This window comes from Fonsecaea pedrosoi (genome assembly GCF_000835455.1).
Source record: "Fonsecaea pedrosoi CBS 271.37 unplaced genomic scaffold supercont1.10, whole genome shotgun sequence".
NCBI classification, from domain to species: Eukaryota; Fungi; Ascomycota; class Eurotiomycetes; order Chaetothyriales; family Herpotrichiellaceae; genus Fonsecaea; species Fonsecaea pedrosoi.
Genome location: NW_013550606.1, coordinates 95,675 through 112,875, shown reverse-complemented (window position 1 = coordinate 112,875; position 17,201 = coordinate 95,675). Strand labels below are relative to the sequence as shown.

The 17,201-nt window shown below is 52.2% G+C and overlaps 9 protein-coding genes across 9 annotated transcripts; 4 read left to right on the top strand and 5 right to left on the bottom strand.

The window, feature by feature from the left end:
- Positions 1–145: 145 nt before the first annotated feature.
- On the bottom strand, positions 146–1,092 carry Z517_12506 (uncharacterized protein; the record flags this gene model as incomplete). Its single annotated transcript, XM_013422450.1, has 3 exons — positions 146–315; positions 444–450; positions 520–1,092. The coding sequence occupies 3 exons, from the start codon at positions 1,090–1,092 to the stop codon at positions 146–148; spliced, it is 750 nt and encodes a 249-aa protein (XP_013277904.1).
- Positions 1,093–1,966: 874 nt separating this feature from the next.
- On the bottom strand, positions 1,967–2,373 carry Z517_12505 (uncharacterized protein; the record flags this gene model as incomplete). Its single annotated transcript, XM_013422449.1, has 2 exons — positions 1,967–2,165; positions 2,237–2,373. 2 exons carry the CDS (start codon positions 2,371–2,373, stop codon positions 1,967–1,969), a joined length of 336 nt encoding a protein of 111 aa, XP_013277903.1.
- A 429-nt stretch (positions 2,374–2,802) lies between these two features.
- Positions 2,803–3,909, top strand: Z517_12504 (uncharacterized protein; the record flags this gene model as incomplete). The annotated part of the gene is made up of 2 exons (XM_013422448.1): positions 2,803–3,139; positions 3,719–3,909. The coding sequence occupies 2 exons, from the start codon at positions 2,803–2,805 to the stop codon at positions 3,907–3,909; spliced, it is 528 nt and encodes a 175-aa protein (XP_013277902.1).
- A 320-nt stretch (positions 3,910–4,229) lies between these two features.
- Positions 4,230–6,725, bottom strand: Z517_12503 (uncharacterized protein; the record flags this gene model as incomplete). The annotated part of the gene is made up of 1 exon (XM_013422447.1): positions 4,230–6,725. One exon carries the CDS (start codon positions 6,723–6,725, stop codon positions 4,230–4,232), a length of 2,496 nt encoding a protein of 831 aa, XP_013277901.1.
- A 480-nt stretch (positions 6,726–7,205) lies between these two features.
- Z517_12502 (ribosomal protein S18) lies at positions 7,206–7,672 on the top strand (the record flags this gene model as incomplete). Its single annotated transcript, XM_013422446.1, has 2 exons — positions 7,206–7,412; positions 7,463–7,672. The coding sequence occupies 2 exons, from the start codon at positions 7,206–7,208 to the stop codon at positions 7,670–7,672; spliced, it is 417 nt and encodes a 138-aa protein (XP_013277900.1).
- Positions 7,673–8,610: 938 nt separating this feature from the next.
- Positions 8,611–10,491, top strand: Z517_12501 (uncharacterized protein; the record flags this gene model as incomplete). Its single annotated transcript, XM_013422445.1, has 1 exon — positions 8,611–10,491. The coding sequence occupies one exon, from the start codon at positions 8,611–8,613 to the stop codon at positions 10,489–10,491; it is 1,881 nt and encodes a 626-aa protein (XP_013277899.1).
- Positions 10,492–10,992: 501 nt separating this feature from the next.
- Z517_12500 (uncharacterized protein) lies at positions 10,993–12,378 on the top strand (the record flags this gene model as incomplete). Its single annotated transcript, XM_013422444.1, has 2 exons — positions 10,993–11,218; positions 11,285–12,378. The coding sequence occupies 2 exons, from the start codon at positions 10,993–10,995 to the stop codon at positions 12,376–12,378; spliced, it is 1,320 nt and encodes a 439-aa protein (XP_013277898.1).
- Positions 12,379–13,253: 875 nt separating this feature from the next.
- On the bottom strand, positions 13,254–14,528 carry Z517_12499 (uncharacterized protein; the record flags this gene model as incomplete). The annotated part of the gene is made up of 1 exon (XM_013422443.1): positions 13,254–14,528. One exon carries the CDS (start codon positions 14,526–14,528, stop codon positions 13,254–13,256), a length of 1,275 nt encoding a protein of 424 aa, XP_013277897.1.
- Positions 14,529–15,352: 824 nt separating this feature from the next.
- On the bottom strand, positions 15,353–16,283 carry Z517_12498 (formyltetrahydrofolate deformylase; the record flags this gene model as incomplete). Its single annotated transcript, XM_013422442.1, has 2 exons — positions 15,353–15,877; positions 15,963–16,283. 2 exons carry the CDS (start codon positions 16,281–16,283, stop codon positions 15,353–15,355), a joined length of 846 nt encoding a protein of 281 aa, XP_013277896.1.
- Between the last annotated feature and the right edge of the window lie 918 nt (positions 16,284–17,201).

The window sequence follows — 17,201 nt, the reverse complement described above, 5'->3', positions numbered from 1 at the left end:
TAACGACTCGTGTATCCTCCATTGGCAAAGATTGTCTGGCCTGTTTGGATTGACACCATATCAGCATCTGCCATCACGTCATACAAGCTTCAAGTGGACATATGTGCTTCCGTCCACAGATCCGATCACTTCTTGCTGTCCATCTTCAAAGCCCGGGGATGGAGAACATGTTCCACCTACCATTGATCCAGGCCCCTTCAGTGCACAAGAACTTGTATATGGGAGCAATGTCTTTAATGTCCGTGAGCCGGCCGCCAATGGCATTTGACTTGTGAAAGGCGACTGCCTCCGGGCTCTCTTGGCCGTAGAAGAATGCTGTCCCAAAGTTAGTCGGACCTCCGCATGTACAATGAGATCATTTGAGTTCTCATGGATTTATCTCTTGGTTGATTGGGCGCGGATGAGATCTCAACCCTCCGGTAAGGCTGGGGACTGCAACTTACGCGTATCCTAATTCATTGCCTTGTTAGCCTCTATTTGGTCGGCGGGATTCGCAGCACACGATGCCCGTATACGTACCATAGGCCCCGGGGCAACAGCGTTCACACTGACCCCCCTTGGCATCAGCTCCTTGCTCAAGCCCTTGGTGAACCACTCGACTGGACTCTTGCTCCCCTGGTAGGAAGTGTAAGACGGAGCGTACGCCGCGAGGAGGCTCGTCACGGTATTGATGATCTTGCCGCCGTCGCTGACCCGTTTGGCCGCTTCCTGGGTGATGAAAAAGGCCGCTTTGGAATTGATGGCGAACATGGTGTCATACTCCTTTTCGGATATCTCGACCAATGGTTTCTTGAGAACCATGCCCACTGTGTTGATCACAATGTCGAGCTGAGGGCCAAAGTCTGCCGCAACACTCTTGAATAGCTTCTCCACGCTTGTCGCAGTGGTAAGGTCCCCTTGGTAGATCTTGACCTTGATGTCTTTGTGCTTGGACGAGAGGTCAGCGGCAAGTGTTTCGGCCGCCTTTTGTGTTGAGGCGGAATTGTAGTGCAGCGCCAGATTCGATCCTTCGGCGGCGAAGAGCGTGGCAATCAATGCTCCGAGATTCTTGCCGCCTCCAGTGATGAGTGTCGTTCTGCCGGAGAGAGACATACTGGGACGTAATCGAGGTGCGACTCAAGAACTAAAACAAACACTTGAGATGGTGAAGAAGGTGAAGAACCACGGTCCTCGTAAGGTTGCCGTGTGAGCATATGGCACCATTCTTATACCCTCGACCACGGACGTGTCTGTTCGTTTCTTCCTTCCTTTCAGAGATAGCAAAGCCTATCGATCCCAAGCCTCATGCGGAAGAAAAGGTTGCGTGGGCACAGACACTCCCAATCAGTTCAGCACCAAGCCTTGCGACGCTTCTCTCCAGATCTGCGCGACGTCAAAGCTGAGAGATCGACCTATCATCCAACCTCAGAGAGGTCAGGGTGGGGGGTGGAGAGGGCCATTAACCACAAATGGTTGCTGCATGCAGACATTGGCATGGTCCGTGCGTAATGCTTAAACCACTTGCTCCATCCACGGACACAAATGACGATCCTCTTCACGTAAAATTCTGGCCAAGGCATGCGGGGTCAGTCTGTGCAATCCCTTATTTCCGCTGCGGCCATAGAATCAGGTCGGAGCACGGCGACGCACAAGTCAAGCGTCTCTGCATCGTACAAGCAGGTCATCACACAGAGCATATCGTCGAAGAAATAGGCAGAGAGTGAACTCATTGATGATATCCAAAGAAAATACCCCTCCGCCGTCAGAGTTGCTATTTTTGCCGACTGACCACCATACATCTTACCGTGAACGATGCCGTGGAACGTCGTAAACACAACATCCTTATAGTTGGACTCTCCAGATGGGAAAGCGATGACAAACCAAGGTACATAGCGACGAGGATGGCAAGACTCGGTCGGATCCCAGCCATGAGCGCCTCTTGACAGCGTACTGATCCGTGCAAGAAGAAATGCACATGGAAACCGCCTCAATAAATGGCATCCACAGCAGAATACTCTCTGGCCTCGATCAATAGCGAATACTTCATCAGTCCGGACTCGGTATTTTCCACCTGCAGCTCATATGACAATCGGCAGTAAGGCTCTCCGTCAGAACGTCGATACTTTTTCTTGAACAGTCTCCTGGCACCACGCGCAAATCCGTCTAGAGCACAAAATTGAGGGTAACTACATACAGGTATGTCAGAATATATGTACAATAAGTGACATCGGACAAAAACACTGGACTCACCACTCACTGGATGCTTTGGCGGCGTTGGCGAAGTAGACTCACAGGGCTCATTTGGAACTCTGAGTAACGATCCACGGGGACGGTGGCCTGCAAACAGTAGAACAAAGACGAGTTTTGTTTTTCCACCGCGTCGTAGGCCGTCATCCTGTTCATATAATGCTTCTTCACTTCTTCAATAATCCTTCCGTGGAGCAGCGGGAGGATTCAAAGTCGAGAGGCGTCCACAACGTACCATGTATATGAACCAATGCATGGTGTCGCAGTCTTCCCTCTAGATAGGCACATGATCAAGGTTGTGGCAGGGAGTCCTACGCGTCCTTTGGCTGAATTACCGTGATCCCAGGGTTCGAATCTCGCACCGCTTCCTTCAAACAGGGGCTTGCTCCGAATCCGCCAATGAGGAAAATCGCCTGGATGGTTCTAGTTTCCTTCTTATGGAAACTGATGCTGTGGTTGACGAAGAGGCATGTCCTCCATGGTGAGGCAAGTTATGGTCATAAAAGCCTCAAGCAGATAACTTTTCGCTGGTGAGATTTATTGACCTTTGCCATAATCGTATCCTTTCCAGCGAGCATGTCCCAGGACAGTCGTGCTCCTTTGGTCGAAGATATGAAATCTATCGCAACGGCCACCCAAGCTCAGATTGAGTCCTCGACACATCCTAGCTATGACCACGCAGGTAGCAGAGCTAATGCTCCTGGATTAAGCCAGTCAAGTGGGATTTCGGATAAACGAACAGAATTTCGTCAACGGGTAGGGGTAAAAGGTGAAACTGGTGCGAGTCCTCTCATGCTGTCCTTCACCTTACAAAGGCCTTGCAACAAAGACGCAGACGTGAACAAACGACTTCTGCAATCATCGCTCAAGCAGCGACTCAAGCTGAACCGGAAGAATGCTGACAATTCGTCGGGTTCGTAAGGCGACTTACACCGACCAATTCCTCTTCCAAAACCGTCTCGAGAAAGCATACAGGGATCAAACCCGTTTCTATTACATCGCCATGTGCGCCTCGCACGGTATGCTCTGGCCTCAAATCGGTATCGGCGCAACAGTCACCGCGCTCGGGACGACAAGTAGGTCTGGCTCTTTGTTCAAAGTGCCGATTCGTTCTTGGCTGCGTATTCGTTCTCTATTGTGCCACCAGGAAAAACTGATAAACGATTTGACAAGATTCAAACGCGGCAGGAATCGCTCTAACCGTCTTGGGAGCCATCAACACCGTCATTGCAGGCTTTTGACCTTTCTCAAGAGCAGAAAGCAACCGAACAGGGCATTACAGTTTAGGAATGGCCTGCGAGGAGTATACGAGGATCTGTGGCAGGTTGACGCGGAGATGTTGAGTGGTAAGGGAGACATGGACTTGGATCAAAGGGTGGACGACTTGTGGAAAAAGCACAAGGTCACGGCCGAGACGGAGGTGAGTTGGCTTCTCGTGTTCTTACTCACTCACTCATCCACTTTCCTTTGTCGTTAAGTAATTTTTTTTCAGGAGACCTGACCAGACCGACTTTTGTTTACTCCTATGCAAACTACCTGGATCTATGGGTCAGTGTAGACAAATTGATCAAGCCCACAGACGCGGACAAGAATCCGAGCACGCAGTTGAAAGATGTCTCGCCGGCAGCGATCAGTGAGCAGAAGCCTTCGAGCGAAGAATCGTTGCTCAAGACAAGGCCATGATCATGGGGACCGCCTTCAAGAGAGATGCTTCGTTTGCGTTGTCAAGACACACTTGAATTGACGGATACCGTGGTGACGATTCTGGGTTGGCAGGGCTCGAAGAACGCCTCGCCAGAAACATTGGTGTTGGCAATGGAGTATTTGGTGACAGATTAGACAGACCAGATCAAGAAAGCGCGTCACAAACAAATCTCCTGTTCAAGCCAATACTCCATTGACCGCCTCAAGTAGAAATTGGGCTATACCATCGCCGTCCAAGACAGAAATCTCCAACCCACCCATGTCAAACTCAACCCGATGGACACTGGTGGCATCTCACCTCAGGGCGTTTCCAACATCGCTTGACTCTCTTGAGCAATGACAGGATGATAGTCGCCCTTCTGGAACAGAAGTTCGTCGTCCATATCCACCGAGCGGTCAATCTTGAAGTACCTAATCTCCCACTCCTCATCTATAATGTCGCCAAAGCTCTCCAACTCGGCCCACAGTTCTGGATGCGCCTTCTTCGCCCATTTCTCCACCTCGTCCTTGCGATACTGCCAGGGTATGGCGTTGTAGAATGTGCCAATGGTGACAGCGTCAGGCAGCTCGCCTGTATCGTGCTCCATATGCTCAATCAATTCCACGACATTTTCGAACTCGGACTGTCCAGCAAGGGCACCAATGTACGCATCGTACACTTCTTTTGTGATGATGAGGTTAAAACTCTGCATCAGTGCCATAATACGTCTCGCCTCGTGACCGCCCTGTGGTATCCACCTCTCACATGCTCGCAGAGCAAGGATAAAAGAGCTCAACGTGGGTCCCTCGCGCGACTCCATGATCTTCCAGAAATGATCGATAATCGCGACAAACGGTTGTTGACACTCCGTGTATGCTGCCATAAGCCCATTGTGGATGCGCGTCGTCTGTTCGACTTCCAGGTCTAGTTTGAGCATATTGTAGACCATCTGTAGCCCGTCGATGTCCTTACACTTGGCGATCCCCTCGAAGCATTTCGCATATGCCTCGGGTGTAGGCCGAGCTTCAACATCTTCACGCTGCCGCATATGGCCGAATACGAGGCATGCTAGGTCAGGACGATTCCGATCAAAGAACGACTGCATCAGGGTGATACGGTCTCGTACCGGGGCCTCGGGGAACGCATGACGGAACAGTTCGTAGGCATTGTAGGCGCGCTGGTCCTTGACCGTCGGATCCACGATGAATTGTTGGAAGACGGCAGCTATTCTAGCCCGGTCGTCCATGGGATAGCTGTCGACGCGGTGGCGGAGTAAACCTGTTGCTTCCTCCAATTCGTCTTTTTGAAGGAAGACGTGGCACAGTCCCGCAATTGCTTCAGCCTCTAGTTCCGCTCCACTTTCAAGTAGGTGGTCAACCACCTGCATCAGATGCATGTATTCAGGATCTGCAGAGAAGGACAAGGCGGCAATGTAGTGGTTTAGAATTGGCACATCCGACCTGTCGACGGGTATATCTTCTCTGGATAGAAGCTCGTAAGCCAGGGCTGCAGCCGCACGATCTCCGCGCTTCATTTCGTAATTCAGCTGCAAAGCTCGGGTCCTGGCGTCCGGGTGTAGACCGAGAGATTCGGCCAGTTCCAGATAGCGCATCGCTGTCTCCGGGTTATTTTGCGCATATGCATACTCGATTACACGGTTCAGGCTTTTCAATGACACTGCATCGGTAACCCCTCGCTCCGATAGCTGTTGAACCATCTGGCGTATGTGGTTCACATCGGGATCATGCGAAGCGTGCCAGAGCAGCAAAGTCCCTGCTATGTCTCCTGCATCGGTCCTCTGTTGCAGCAGGTGCACTGCCTTTGCGCCCCATTCCAATTCCCCGTTCTGCATCGCACAGTCCACGACCTTGACTAATGTCGGTGTTGTTGGCAGCTGACCTTCCGCTAAAGGTAGAGAGAAGACCTTTTTCAAGGTAGAAATCTCGTCATGCTGTGCAAAATAAGTGACTAATATTTCTTGAGAGACAGCATCCAGTTGCCCGACGGTGTTCTGCACTTGCTGCATGAGCTTCCAGAACTCTGACATTCGTCCTTCGTTTGCGAGGCCTCTCAACACAGTTGTCCACATAGGTAAGCTGGCTCGATCTAAGGCGTTGGGAGATTTGCGAAGGAGTTCTAGAGCGTCCTGGGCTGAGCCTGTTCTGGAGAGCACGGTAATATAGGTCAACAGGAGCGAACCTGGAGCCCGATGATGTCCACTGGGCTGGATGGGGACGTGGGAACCATTTGCAGCCCCGGGGCGATCCTTGAGTGCATCGAAGACCAAGGTTGCTAGAATCCGTGCATCGGTTCGAAACCTGTCATGACCTGTTGCAGATGCTAATGCCAGCAAAATATTGTCCAGATCTTCCTCTGATAGACTCGTCTTGGTGTCTTCCATGAAAATATGACCGCGCTCTTGTAAATGCTTGAAAGCCTCAGTGGCCAGGAAGACCTCATTTCTCGTTAAGCGTCGGGGGGACTCGATTCTAGAGGTGAACAGGAATCTGAGAGCATCGACAACTTCGTTATCCGGAGGTAATCGAGACTGGCACCTTCGCGCCCTGATGAGATCAACCAGCTTGCTCAGCGCAAGTTCGACATTGGCAGGAGTGCTTTTGGCACCCTCGAAGCCCTGTCGAGCACCTCCAAAGTTGAGTCCAAAGAGATGTCGTCTTTGGTAGAAGTGATAGGGGGTGTAGGGTGACTGATAGGCAGGTCTCCTTCCGATCACTCTCTGGCAGCCTCGAATGGCATATGGTTTGTTGGCAATGATTGCACGGAAGACGCTCCGGGTCAAATGTGAGCACTTCATGGTAACAACTTTCAACACCAATTGCAATGGTGTTTTAGATGTCGAAGAGCGAGAGAAACATGGCCGAAAAGGAGGGGGAGAGGGGAGGACAATGCTGATCTCAGCTAGAGAAATCGTAGTGGCATGATGTATTAGACGATTCTGCATATACAAGTATATGTTCCTCGTACTGCGATTGAAATGCGGAGATTCGGCGCACCTTCCTTTTGGTGTTTGGCCCTACAGAAAATACTGGGTACAAGTCTTTCAATGCCTTGTTCTCCATCCTGACCTCAGTAGGTTCATTCCCTCTAGTTGCTTCCACAGCCCAGGTCTATTGAAATATGTCGGCTCAGCTCAGTCACAGACTAGGGCTGCAGCTGGGTCGCGCCAGCAAATCTATCGCCTCATCTCCTCTTGACCGTACGTCTTTTCGATTATTACTGACAGAGAAACCCTGTTAACCCCCGCTGTACAGAGACCTTCAAACGCGCAGCTGGAATGACGGTCAGAGAAGCAGAACGAAGAGCAGCAGTGGCACAAGAAAATCAAGCCATCGCACGACAGCTTACGCGACCCTGGAAAGCTGGCGATGTGTATGCACCTCACGACCTGAGTGCAGCAGAAGCTCGCAAGTGGAGGGTCAAACACCGACCCACGACCGACGCTTTTGACGCACTATCTGTCAACCCTCTTACCTTGTATAAAGTGAGCTTGTGATCCCAAGGATGTGGTATCCCTATGCTAATCATCCCTAGAACTTCTCCGTGATGTCAGAGTATGTGACCGAGATGGGCCGGATCCGACATTCGAACTCAACCGGACTGCGACCAGTCAACCAACGAAAAATTGCGAAAGCCATTCGGAGGGCGATAGCATTGGGTCTCATGCCGAGTATCCACAAACATCCTGAAATCATCAAGGAAGAGATGCAGGGCAGAATGCTCAACACTGGGCGAGTGAGGTGAAGCTGGCATTCCTGGTCTGTCAAGGAACGCCAAAATATCCTACGCTATGGCAAGATCGACACCTGAATTCGGGAGCGAAATGTTCAGGAACAAGTGCAAAGTTACCCTGCGCCTCGAAACCCTTTCAAACTGGATGTTGCGGGGATTTTGCACAAGGCAACTTTGCAGAAATCCTGCTTCTTACACCTTATCCTACGAAAGCTGCCAACCGCAAGGACAAGAGCTGCGATCAGCCCAATAAACGAGAACCACACGGCAAGCCACTCCAGTCGTTCTGAGGAAGATGGGTACGAGCGGGATACACGACCTTCCTAGCGATCGGCCATTTTTACGTTAACAACTCGCTACAATCTCCCACGATCAATACCTCTCAAGGTATATCGTGGGTATGATGTTATGCTAGTCTCCAATGTTCGAACAGCCCCGCGATTGAAGCGATTAGGCACCTTTAATAGGGTGCAACATTCGCCATGCGCTTTCCGACACATTTTCTAGCTTGGCTCTGCTGATTGTGAACGAGACTTGGAACGTTCCATTGGAAGGGGGAGTGGTTTTGGGTCAAAGTGAATGCGGTCCGGCGCAAAAGCGGGCTTGGTTAGAAATAGATATGTGGATTCTTGGTAGTTACTCGATCACGACGAGGATTATCGGCGGTTTCGCATTTTCTCTGTACTTTACATGCTTAGACGAGTAGAATGTCAGATGTGCAACCTGAGTAATCAAGAGCTCCGTCTGTTTCCTTTCTTATCGACCTGAAGAGGTACCACGCAGCCTTGTAGCCTTGTAGCCTTGTAGCCTCGCCAGCCTTGCCCGGAACAGAAGTATTTATATTCGGGGAGCTGCGGCCTTGTAACATCTTCACCTACCCGCATCTCAATTCAATTAAAACCACCAGAGGTGGTTGCTGTCACTTCTACCATACCCCTTCATGAAAGAAGATGTCCATAATCGCCGACGGCATCTATGCCGCACTTCCCTCCACCTCTCGAGGCTTGCCTACCCCTCTAAGTGCTGACTCCAAGGGTGAGCGAATTGCCTACGCTGCCAACAAGTCCATATTTCTTCGATCCATCGATAATCCTGCTATATCCACTCAGTACACCCAACACACGACTACGACCACCGTTGCCAGATTTGCGCCTTCCGGCTTTTATTGTGCCTCTGGTGACGCTTCGGGCATTGTACGGGTTTGGGACTGCTCACCCAATGGATCGGGAGCGACAAAAGGAGAATATGCCATTATATCAGGCCGTATCAATGATATTGCGTGGGATGGTGACAGTCAGCGTATCATAGCAGTAGGCGATGGGAAACAACGCTATGGACACTGCGTGACGGCGGATTCAGGCAACACGGTGGGAGAGATCAGCGGCCACTCTGCACAGGTCAATGCCGTCAGCATAAGACAACAAAGACCCCTGAGGGCGGCTACAGGAGGTGATGACAAGAACTTGGTCTTCTACCATGGTGCTCCGTTTAAATTCAACGGCATTCCTGGTCGAGGAAGCCATACGAACTTCATTTACGGAGTCGCTTTCTCGCCGGATGGCAATCACTTGCTCAGTGTTGGCGGAGATAAGAAGATCTATCTATATGACGGAAAAACTGGGGACGTGAAGACTGAGATCGCAGACGGCGCGGAAGGCCACAAAGGCAGTATTTTCGGAGTCTCGTGGTCCAAAGATTCGAAGAGCTTTGTGACTTGTTCCGCTGACCGCACAGTCAAGACATGGGATGTGGAAGCTGGGAAAGTCACTCATACCTGGTCTTTTGGCGATGCTATGGCCGTTGCAGATCAGCAAGTTGGCGTCGTATGGCCAGCAGGCAGGTCAGACGGATTGATTATATCCCTGTCCCTGAGCGGAGATCTCAACTATCTGAACAGCGGGTCAAGCAAACCTTCCAAAGTCATTTCCGGTCATCAGAAGAACATTACCGCCCTCACATCTTCTGGTGAAGCGAAGAGTGCTACATTGTGGACGGGCAGTTCCGAGGGACGATTGTGCTCGTGGGATGCTGCAAATGGGACAGCGGAGACCGTCGAAGGAGATGGACCAACCAACATCATCTCAGGACTTGCTGCTGCGTCTTCAGGGAAACATCCTCAAGTGTTTTCGGTCAGTTGGGATGATACTTTGAGAACAGTTGACGCCGGAGCCAAAACATTCACAGGGCAGTCTACTAAACTATCATCACAACCAAAAGCTCTAACATGCACGACTGACTCTCTGGTTGTGGTGGCTCAACTAGAAAGCGTCATTGTCTACAATGATGGGGAAGAAGACGGAGAACTGCCTTTGAAATCAACGCCGACATCTCTCGCATCTCATGGTAGCACTGTCGCGATCGGTTCCCAGGATTCAAGTCTTCGCCTATTCTCTGTTGTGCCGGGAAAAGCGCCCAAGCAGATTGCGTTCATCGAACAAGTCTCTGCCCACCCGCTAACGGCCATATCCTTTTCCAATGATGGCTCGATGGTGGCAGTCGGATCTGCTGCAGGAAAAATCTACGTGTACAAAATCAGCACCGGCATCACGGGAATGGTGACCGGGAATTGCTCGCTCGAGCTTGTGACCGATCGGTGGAGCGCTCATACGGCAAAGATCACCTGCATCGCATGGAACCCAGAAGGTACAGGAGCAGCTTCTGGTAGCCTGGACACTAATATATTTGCTTGGAGTTTGAAGGAACCTGGGAAGAGAGTGAAGGAGACGAATGCGCATAAGGAAGGGGTCAATGGCCTTCTCTGGCTCACAGACACTGTGTACAGCACTGGAGCCGATGCCACAGTCAAGAAGTGGAAGATCAAGATCGCATAGATGGGTTCATAGACGTTACGAGGCACATGGCGTTACGAGTTGACGAAGGACCGGTTGAGTCTCCTGGTCGAGACAGCCTGATGCAGTGAGGACGAGGCTGCGGGAAACATTACACTCTGTCGAGGATCACGTAGCGAAATGATTGGCATGAGTAGCATGTACTTGTCCCCAAACGCTCTGTCTACCAGAATTGTGGCAACCTGGACCGGACAATCCATCGGTGTGCGGTGTTCGACCCTCCATATTCGGGGATGGTGTTTGGTTCAACCACAAGCCTCACAATGTCAGGGCTCCGCAAACTTTCCCTCACCCACATCGTCCAACTGCGATTCGAATGACCCGACTCTGACCAACTCCCACAACTTCCCGCCACAACATCAGAGAGGCCATGTCGAGACGCGCAATGCGCTGGTTCTCTGCATGAACACAGTCTTGCTCAATACCGCGCTGCGCATGCGCGCTCCTTGAATCATCTCCGATCGGTCCTCGGGCCCAGCCAGCATGGCCACATTCGACGAGACCTTCAACCCCGCCGCTCTCACACGATCAGATACGATCACGTCTACAACGACCACCACGAAACCTCCTCCCGGGTCGGCGTCGAAACAACCGAAAGCGGCTCAAAGCTACCCTCGGGTGGACTTGGAACCTTTGTATACTGAACTCAAGTCCTTGATCGGTCACAACTGGGATACATATTTCGATGCTATAACCAAATTTATACGAGGTCAGCTGCACTTCCAGGCGCTGGAGCCTCAATAAATTAGACACGGAGGCTGACCACTGTCTGCAGGGGAACTGAACGCACGAGAATTCGGCGACCTCTGCGATGTCTTCATCTATGCGACTCCTCAGACCGAACATGCCCACAACTCTTTAATATTAGCCATACTATGTAACACCGGCAGAGATCCCCCTGAACCTGGACTGGCGGCATGGGTCAGCGCAACGACAGACAAATCCGCACTGACGTCCGGCACCAAAGCCACGGCCATCAGCGATGCGAGCGAACAGCGACTCAAGGCCGAAGTGATGGCCCTACCCGCACGAGACCGACGACGCATCAAAGGAGCAGCAAATGAGAAGGCGGACGAAGAGGCGGCGGCTCGAAGGAACCCATATGAAGAGCTGTACCTTGCCGGCAGAATCAAGGCACCAGAGACCGCCCCAAGTGCAGCCGCAGGAGGACTGACAAAGACAAATTGGGACTTGGAAATCAGGAAAAGATACGTGCAGCCACTTTTCTCAGAAACTCTTGAGTTTCCCGACACACCGACGATACATTCTCGGATCGTTCCCATTTGTTATGAAGAGTCCGTCGCGCAAGGTTGCTCAATACAATGTGCTGAGCTGGTGGGGATAGCCGCCGAGACATATCTCAAAACCCTACTGGCCGAAGTCGTGAATCGAACACGGTCCAATGGTCCAAGGTACGAGCACAGCGCAGGTGGAGGAATCTTGACGAGCTCCTACAAGAAGAAAATCGATAGGGAGGAAGAGGAAGTCAAGGCTGGGAGGCTCAACAGGACTCGTGACGACGACCTGTTGCCGACTGAAGCGCAGGTTGCATATGCAAGACGCCCAATCGGCATAGCAGATCTGCAACTAACTACCCAGGTTGGCCCTGTGCCTTGGAATGCAATGCCTTGTATTGCATTCAGCGTGAGCAATGCTTCAGCAGGATATGATCATGATCAATGGCTCATGGAACAAGAGGAAGAGGCCAACGCGGCGGCAGCATCGACAACAGCGAATGGGCATATTGATCCAGCCGAGGATGGTATGGATGTTGACAACACCGACAACTATGGCTGGGAAGGTGCTGGGCCTCAGGACAGAAGTGGTCTAGATTCTGTTCTTGCTGACTGTCTGGCTATTCGTGTGTAGCAGACATAATAACATCGAAATCAGGACCAGCAGAGAATAAGATCGTTGGAAAGGAACAAGCATTACGAGTCTGAAAAGAGTGAAGTGCCAGACGCCAACAGTATACAAGGTTCGCCTGGCTGACACACACCATCAATGATAAGGACTGTGGTACGCAGCGTTGGGCATTTAATGAACTGCGCATCCGTCGCAAGGTGAAGCGAACGAGTCTAAGAGGTGGACGTCGTGCCCAACCCTGTCTCACTTTGGAGAGCAGTGCCGGGCTTCCCGGGACTGGGTGATATTCGCGATATTTACAAGCATTCTCAGTCGTCATTTGATTATGGGGATTGCGACCAGACGGCGCGTGCGGGATGTTATGTTTTGGTGTTTTGGTGCTATGGTAGAAGGGCCCATGGTCTATTATCGACGGTGGGATTGGGAGGGTTTGAGGCTTTTAATGCGATTGGTATGTAAATGAGCTCTACGATACCCCCGGCGTGGTGGACACCATCGAGGAACAGGATTCAAGAACAGTGAACCAGGCAGGGAGCACTCCGGGTTGCGCGCGGAGGAGGAGAAGAAGAAGGAGAAGGAGAGATTGACAGGTCGTGACGGGCATGAGGGATTCAGAAACCAACCGGCCAACGAACCAACCACCTTTGCCATTGATGGGAAGTGGTATCCGGAATGAAGGCATTTGATATATTCCCCAAGGTGATTACATGTATATGATGATCAGCCTGTCCAATCCAGCCAAGTGTCGACGGTTTTCCCATTGTCAACAAACAATTCTGATCAGGCGGAGCAAGTCATGATGATCCCGTCGAGCGGGTCCTGAATACGTACTCTGTACAAGTGCATTTCGGAGTCACACGAGCAACTTGGAACGGCTTTCACAACTCGTCCTTTACCTCTTGTCCTCCTGTCTGCGCTTTGTCCGGCTTGCCTGGGGAATCCTTGACCATCAACGCTAGAATGTCGACCAGGAGATCGCTGGCCGCCACGCTCGTCACCTCCGCAACCGTGTCGTATGGGGGGCTCACCTCGACGACGTCGGCGCCGACCAGCCGCACCCCTTCCAGGCCCTTGATGAATCTCTTGACCTCGCGCGTCGTCCAGCCTCCCGACTCGGGCGTGCCCGTGGCTGGGGCAATGCTGGGGTCCAGGACGTCAATGTCGATGCTGAGGTAGACGGGGTTGTCGGTCCCAACGATGCTGCGCACCCGGTCGGTGATGCCCTGCATGCCCTTGGGGTCTTCGTCGATCTCGTGCGCCTCGATCAGCTCGAAGCCCACCACCTCCCGATCCGTGACGTAGTCCTTGGGCGAGAAGAGTTTTGTCCGCAGCCCCCCGTGCACGCTGCTCCCCTTGGCGATGCACCCTTCCCGGGCGGCGTGCCAGAAGAAAGTCCCGTGGGTGATGGCGCTCTGTTCCGAGACAATTCCCGTGTATCCCGCGTAGGGATCCCAGGTGTCCAGGTGGGAGTCGAGGTGGATGACGGAGATGGGCCCGTAGATCTCCTTCAGGGAGCGGAGGATCGGAAGGACGATCGAGTGGTCGCCCCCCAGAGAAAGGATTCGGGGATGTTGCCATGTTCTCTTGCCCTCGGTTGGATTTGACGAAGCGTCCGTTGTGGCTGTGCTAGAGGTGTTGTGGAACAAGATCTGCCGGTAGCCCTGCTCCATTTGGCGGAACGCATGCTGGGCGTCAAATGGAGTCACTGGGATGTCTCCGCAGTCGACGATGTTCAGCCCTCCTTCCGTCAAGGGGTCAATGCCCCAGACTGTGTTGTAGCTCCTCCCCTTCTTCTCCCTGGAGCTTGCGGCTCGAATACCTCGGGGCCCAAAGCGTGCGCCGGGCCGGTACGAGGTCGACGTGTCGTAGGGGAATCCTACAATGGCAATGTCCAATTCAGCTGCGTGGCGGGAGGAAAAACACCGCTCCCACGGCAAGTGGGCAAAGGTGACGGGCTGAGAGAAAGGGAGGTCTTTGTCCAGGTCCTCGAGGGGATAGGGGTAGTTGGGCCCAACTGAGAAGGAGAGAGGTGTCTCCGAGGCGGCGTCGGGAGTATCATCATGGGAATGGGTGTGCGCATGGACACGAGTAAATGCTAGAAGGGAGACGAACAGCACCGAGTGTGTTAGAATCGAAGCCACTTTTCTCGTCATTGCTGTGCTTGATATCGCTCGTTGTCTTTGTTGTCAATTGCCGCTTCGTTGTCTGGAAACCTTCCCTTCGCCACCTGAGCTGTTGCCCCTCCCTTGCTCTATCACCGGCGACACTACCCTTGACCACTTGTACTGTAGAGGGAACAGGTAGGTGTCTTGCTTGTTACATGCCCCGTGATGTTGGGCCAGTTGAGCTGTAAAGTAAGTCGAATAGGCTCCTCCCACCGCACCAAAAGCACGACAGGCCAGCCTTTATGGTCAGAACGCATTGTCTCAGCGGGGCGACCGTATCGACTACTATCTGTCGTGCCGTTCCAAGAAGCATGCAAGCATTCTTTCATGGACGGACATGTCCTTGATACGAATCCACCCTTGCGCCGACCCATGCAGCTGGCATCTCCGTTCCCCACGTTGACGCACGAAGGCGAGAAACCCTTGTGGGTCTGTCGCGCTGAACTGGAGATGGTGGTCACTTTCTGTGGTACGGATGGACCTGTCCGATACTAGCCTTGCTGCATGTCGATTAAAAAAATGCGGAAGCAGGTGTGGAGGAGAATTTGCATACGATGGATAAAAGCAAGTATATGATGGTGGACAAGTCCGACTGGGATGTGTGTGATCCAGGGAGCCATCAGGTAAACTGTCTAATTCAATTCAATGCTTCCAGCTTTTCGTCTTACCGTGGATGAAAAAATGGCGGCTGTGCTGGGGATAGCTCAGGTGATATATATGTTTGTGTCGCCGTCCCAGTGTCTATGCTGTGTGCTGGAAACGCCGCCGTCTAAGTTCTGAGAGGGGACTTCAGGAGGAACGGACGCTTGACCTCAGTTGAATACCACCGTTTTGTGCCCGTTCAAAAATACTCGCTTTTCTGACCACCACTTGACCGCCGCAGCTAAAACCTGACTCTCCACATTGCTCCCTTCGTCAACGAGTTCCTTGGGCGTTATGCTATGGTCCACTCTCGTGACCCTCTGCTCGATAATCGGGCCTTCGTCTAGATCGGCGGTCACGAAATGAGCTGTCGCGCCAATAATCTTGACGCCCCTGTCGAAAGCTTGGTGGTATGGCTTTGCACCCTTGAAGGAAGGTAAGAAGCTGTGATGAATATTGATGATTTTGCCGGACATAGCTTCACAGAGCTTCGGAGAGAGTACTTGCATGTACCTCGCTAGAACTACCAAGTCGATGTTGTGCTCTTTGATAAGCTCCAGGATGCGGTCTTCCTGTTCGGCCTTGGTGTCCTTGGAGACAGGCAGATGATGAAAAGCAATGTTATAACTCTTGGCCAGCGGTTCGAAGTCCTGGTGGTTCGATACAATCAACGGCACCTCGATAGCCAATTGCCCCTGCATATGTTCTGTTAGGCTTGGACAGACTATTGACACAACCAGAAGCACAACGCAACAGTCTTTGTCAACAAAGGGGTCTCACAGTCTTCTGGCGAAAAAGGAGGTCGTTCAAGCAGTAGCCAATCTTGGAAACCATGATCAAAACCTTTGGCTTCTCAGCCACAGGTCTCAGCTCGTAGTCCATCTTGATATCGTTTGCCAGCTCCTCGAACGAAGGAATCAGGAATTTTGTGTCATCAGCCGGTCCGAAGTGCACTCTCATGAAGAATTTCTCCGAGGTCCGGTCGCTGAATTGTTGCAGGTCAAGGATGTTGAGGTTGTTTCGCGCGAAGATCCCCGTAACAGCATGAACTATACCCGGCTTATCCGGACACGACAGGGTCAGGATGTGGTCGTTGGCCATCTTTGTGAGAATGGACGAGTCTGGAGTCGACGCGGTAGAAAATAGAGACTTCGGTCGGAGGAATGTAGCAGTCTTTTCTGAAGGCTGCACGCGTGGGAATCTTTGTCGTACTACACTCCGACTTGCAAGTCTTGCTCCAGTCAAAATGGTAAGCATCTGCCTTGATCTCTGTCTGTGCAAGATTATCTGCTCGTGTGACTTGGTCCAATGACCGAAAATTCTGTCGATATCAGAGTGCACTTGGTGAGCTTTCGGTCTGCCGTATCAGAAACTGCGCCAAGCTACGGCAAAGTACTTCCCCAGCCTTCGCCTCGTGGCCCTCTGCTCCGTCATGCCTGCATGCTAGGCGCAGCTAGGCGCAGCCAGGCGCAGTTAGGCGCATCTAGGCATCCAAACGGTTCATCTCCACTTCTGGAGATTGAAATCTTGTCTCTTGAATCGCCAAGGGCCGATGAACAGTCTTTGACGGCTCAGCGAGAAGAAATAGAGGCCCCGTGGGAGTTGGGGCGGATCTGGTGCCTGGAGAGGTGAGACCAGCGCAGGCTCGCCAGGCTGCTGCCGCTGTCTGCGCCAATCTGATCGATCTCACGTGGGTTCGCGGTTTCGGATTCATGAACCAACGCGTTGCTCTCTTTTCGACCCGCCATTGAACTTCCCCAATGCTCTCAGCTTCTAGTATATGACCACGACCATCCCCTCCTCCTCGTCACCCGCCCTCTTCATGAAGTCGAATGCCAGTCATCAATCCTCTGTCATCTCGTTCTGTCGCTTTTGCAAGTTCTCTGCGTAAAGCTTGGTCCCACAGTTGTATCTGTCCGCCTTCGTCTCGTCTGCTCATCCAGCTTGCGGCCCCCTTTACCATTTCCCACGCTTGTCTGCATACAGGTCCACCCTCTCCTCTATCATCCACCGCCGTCA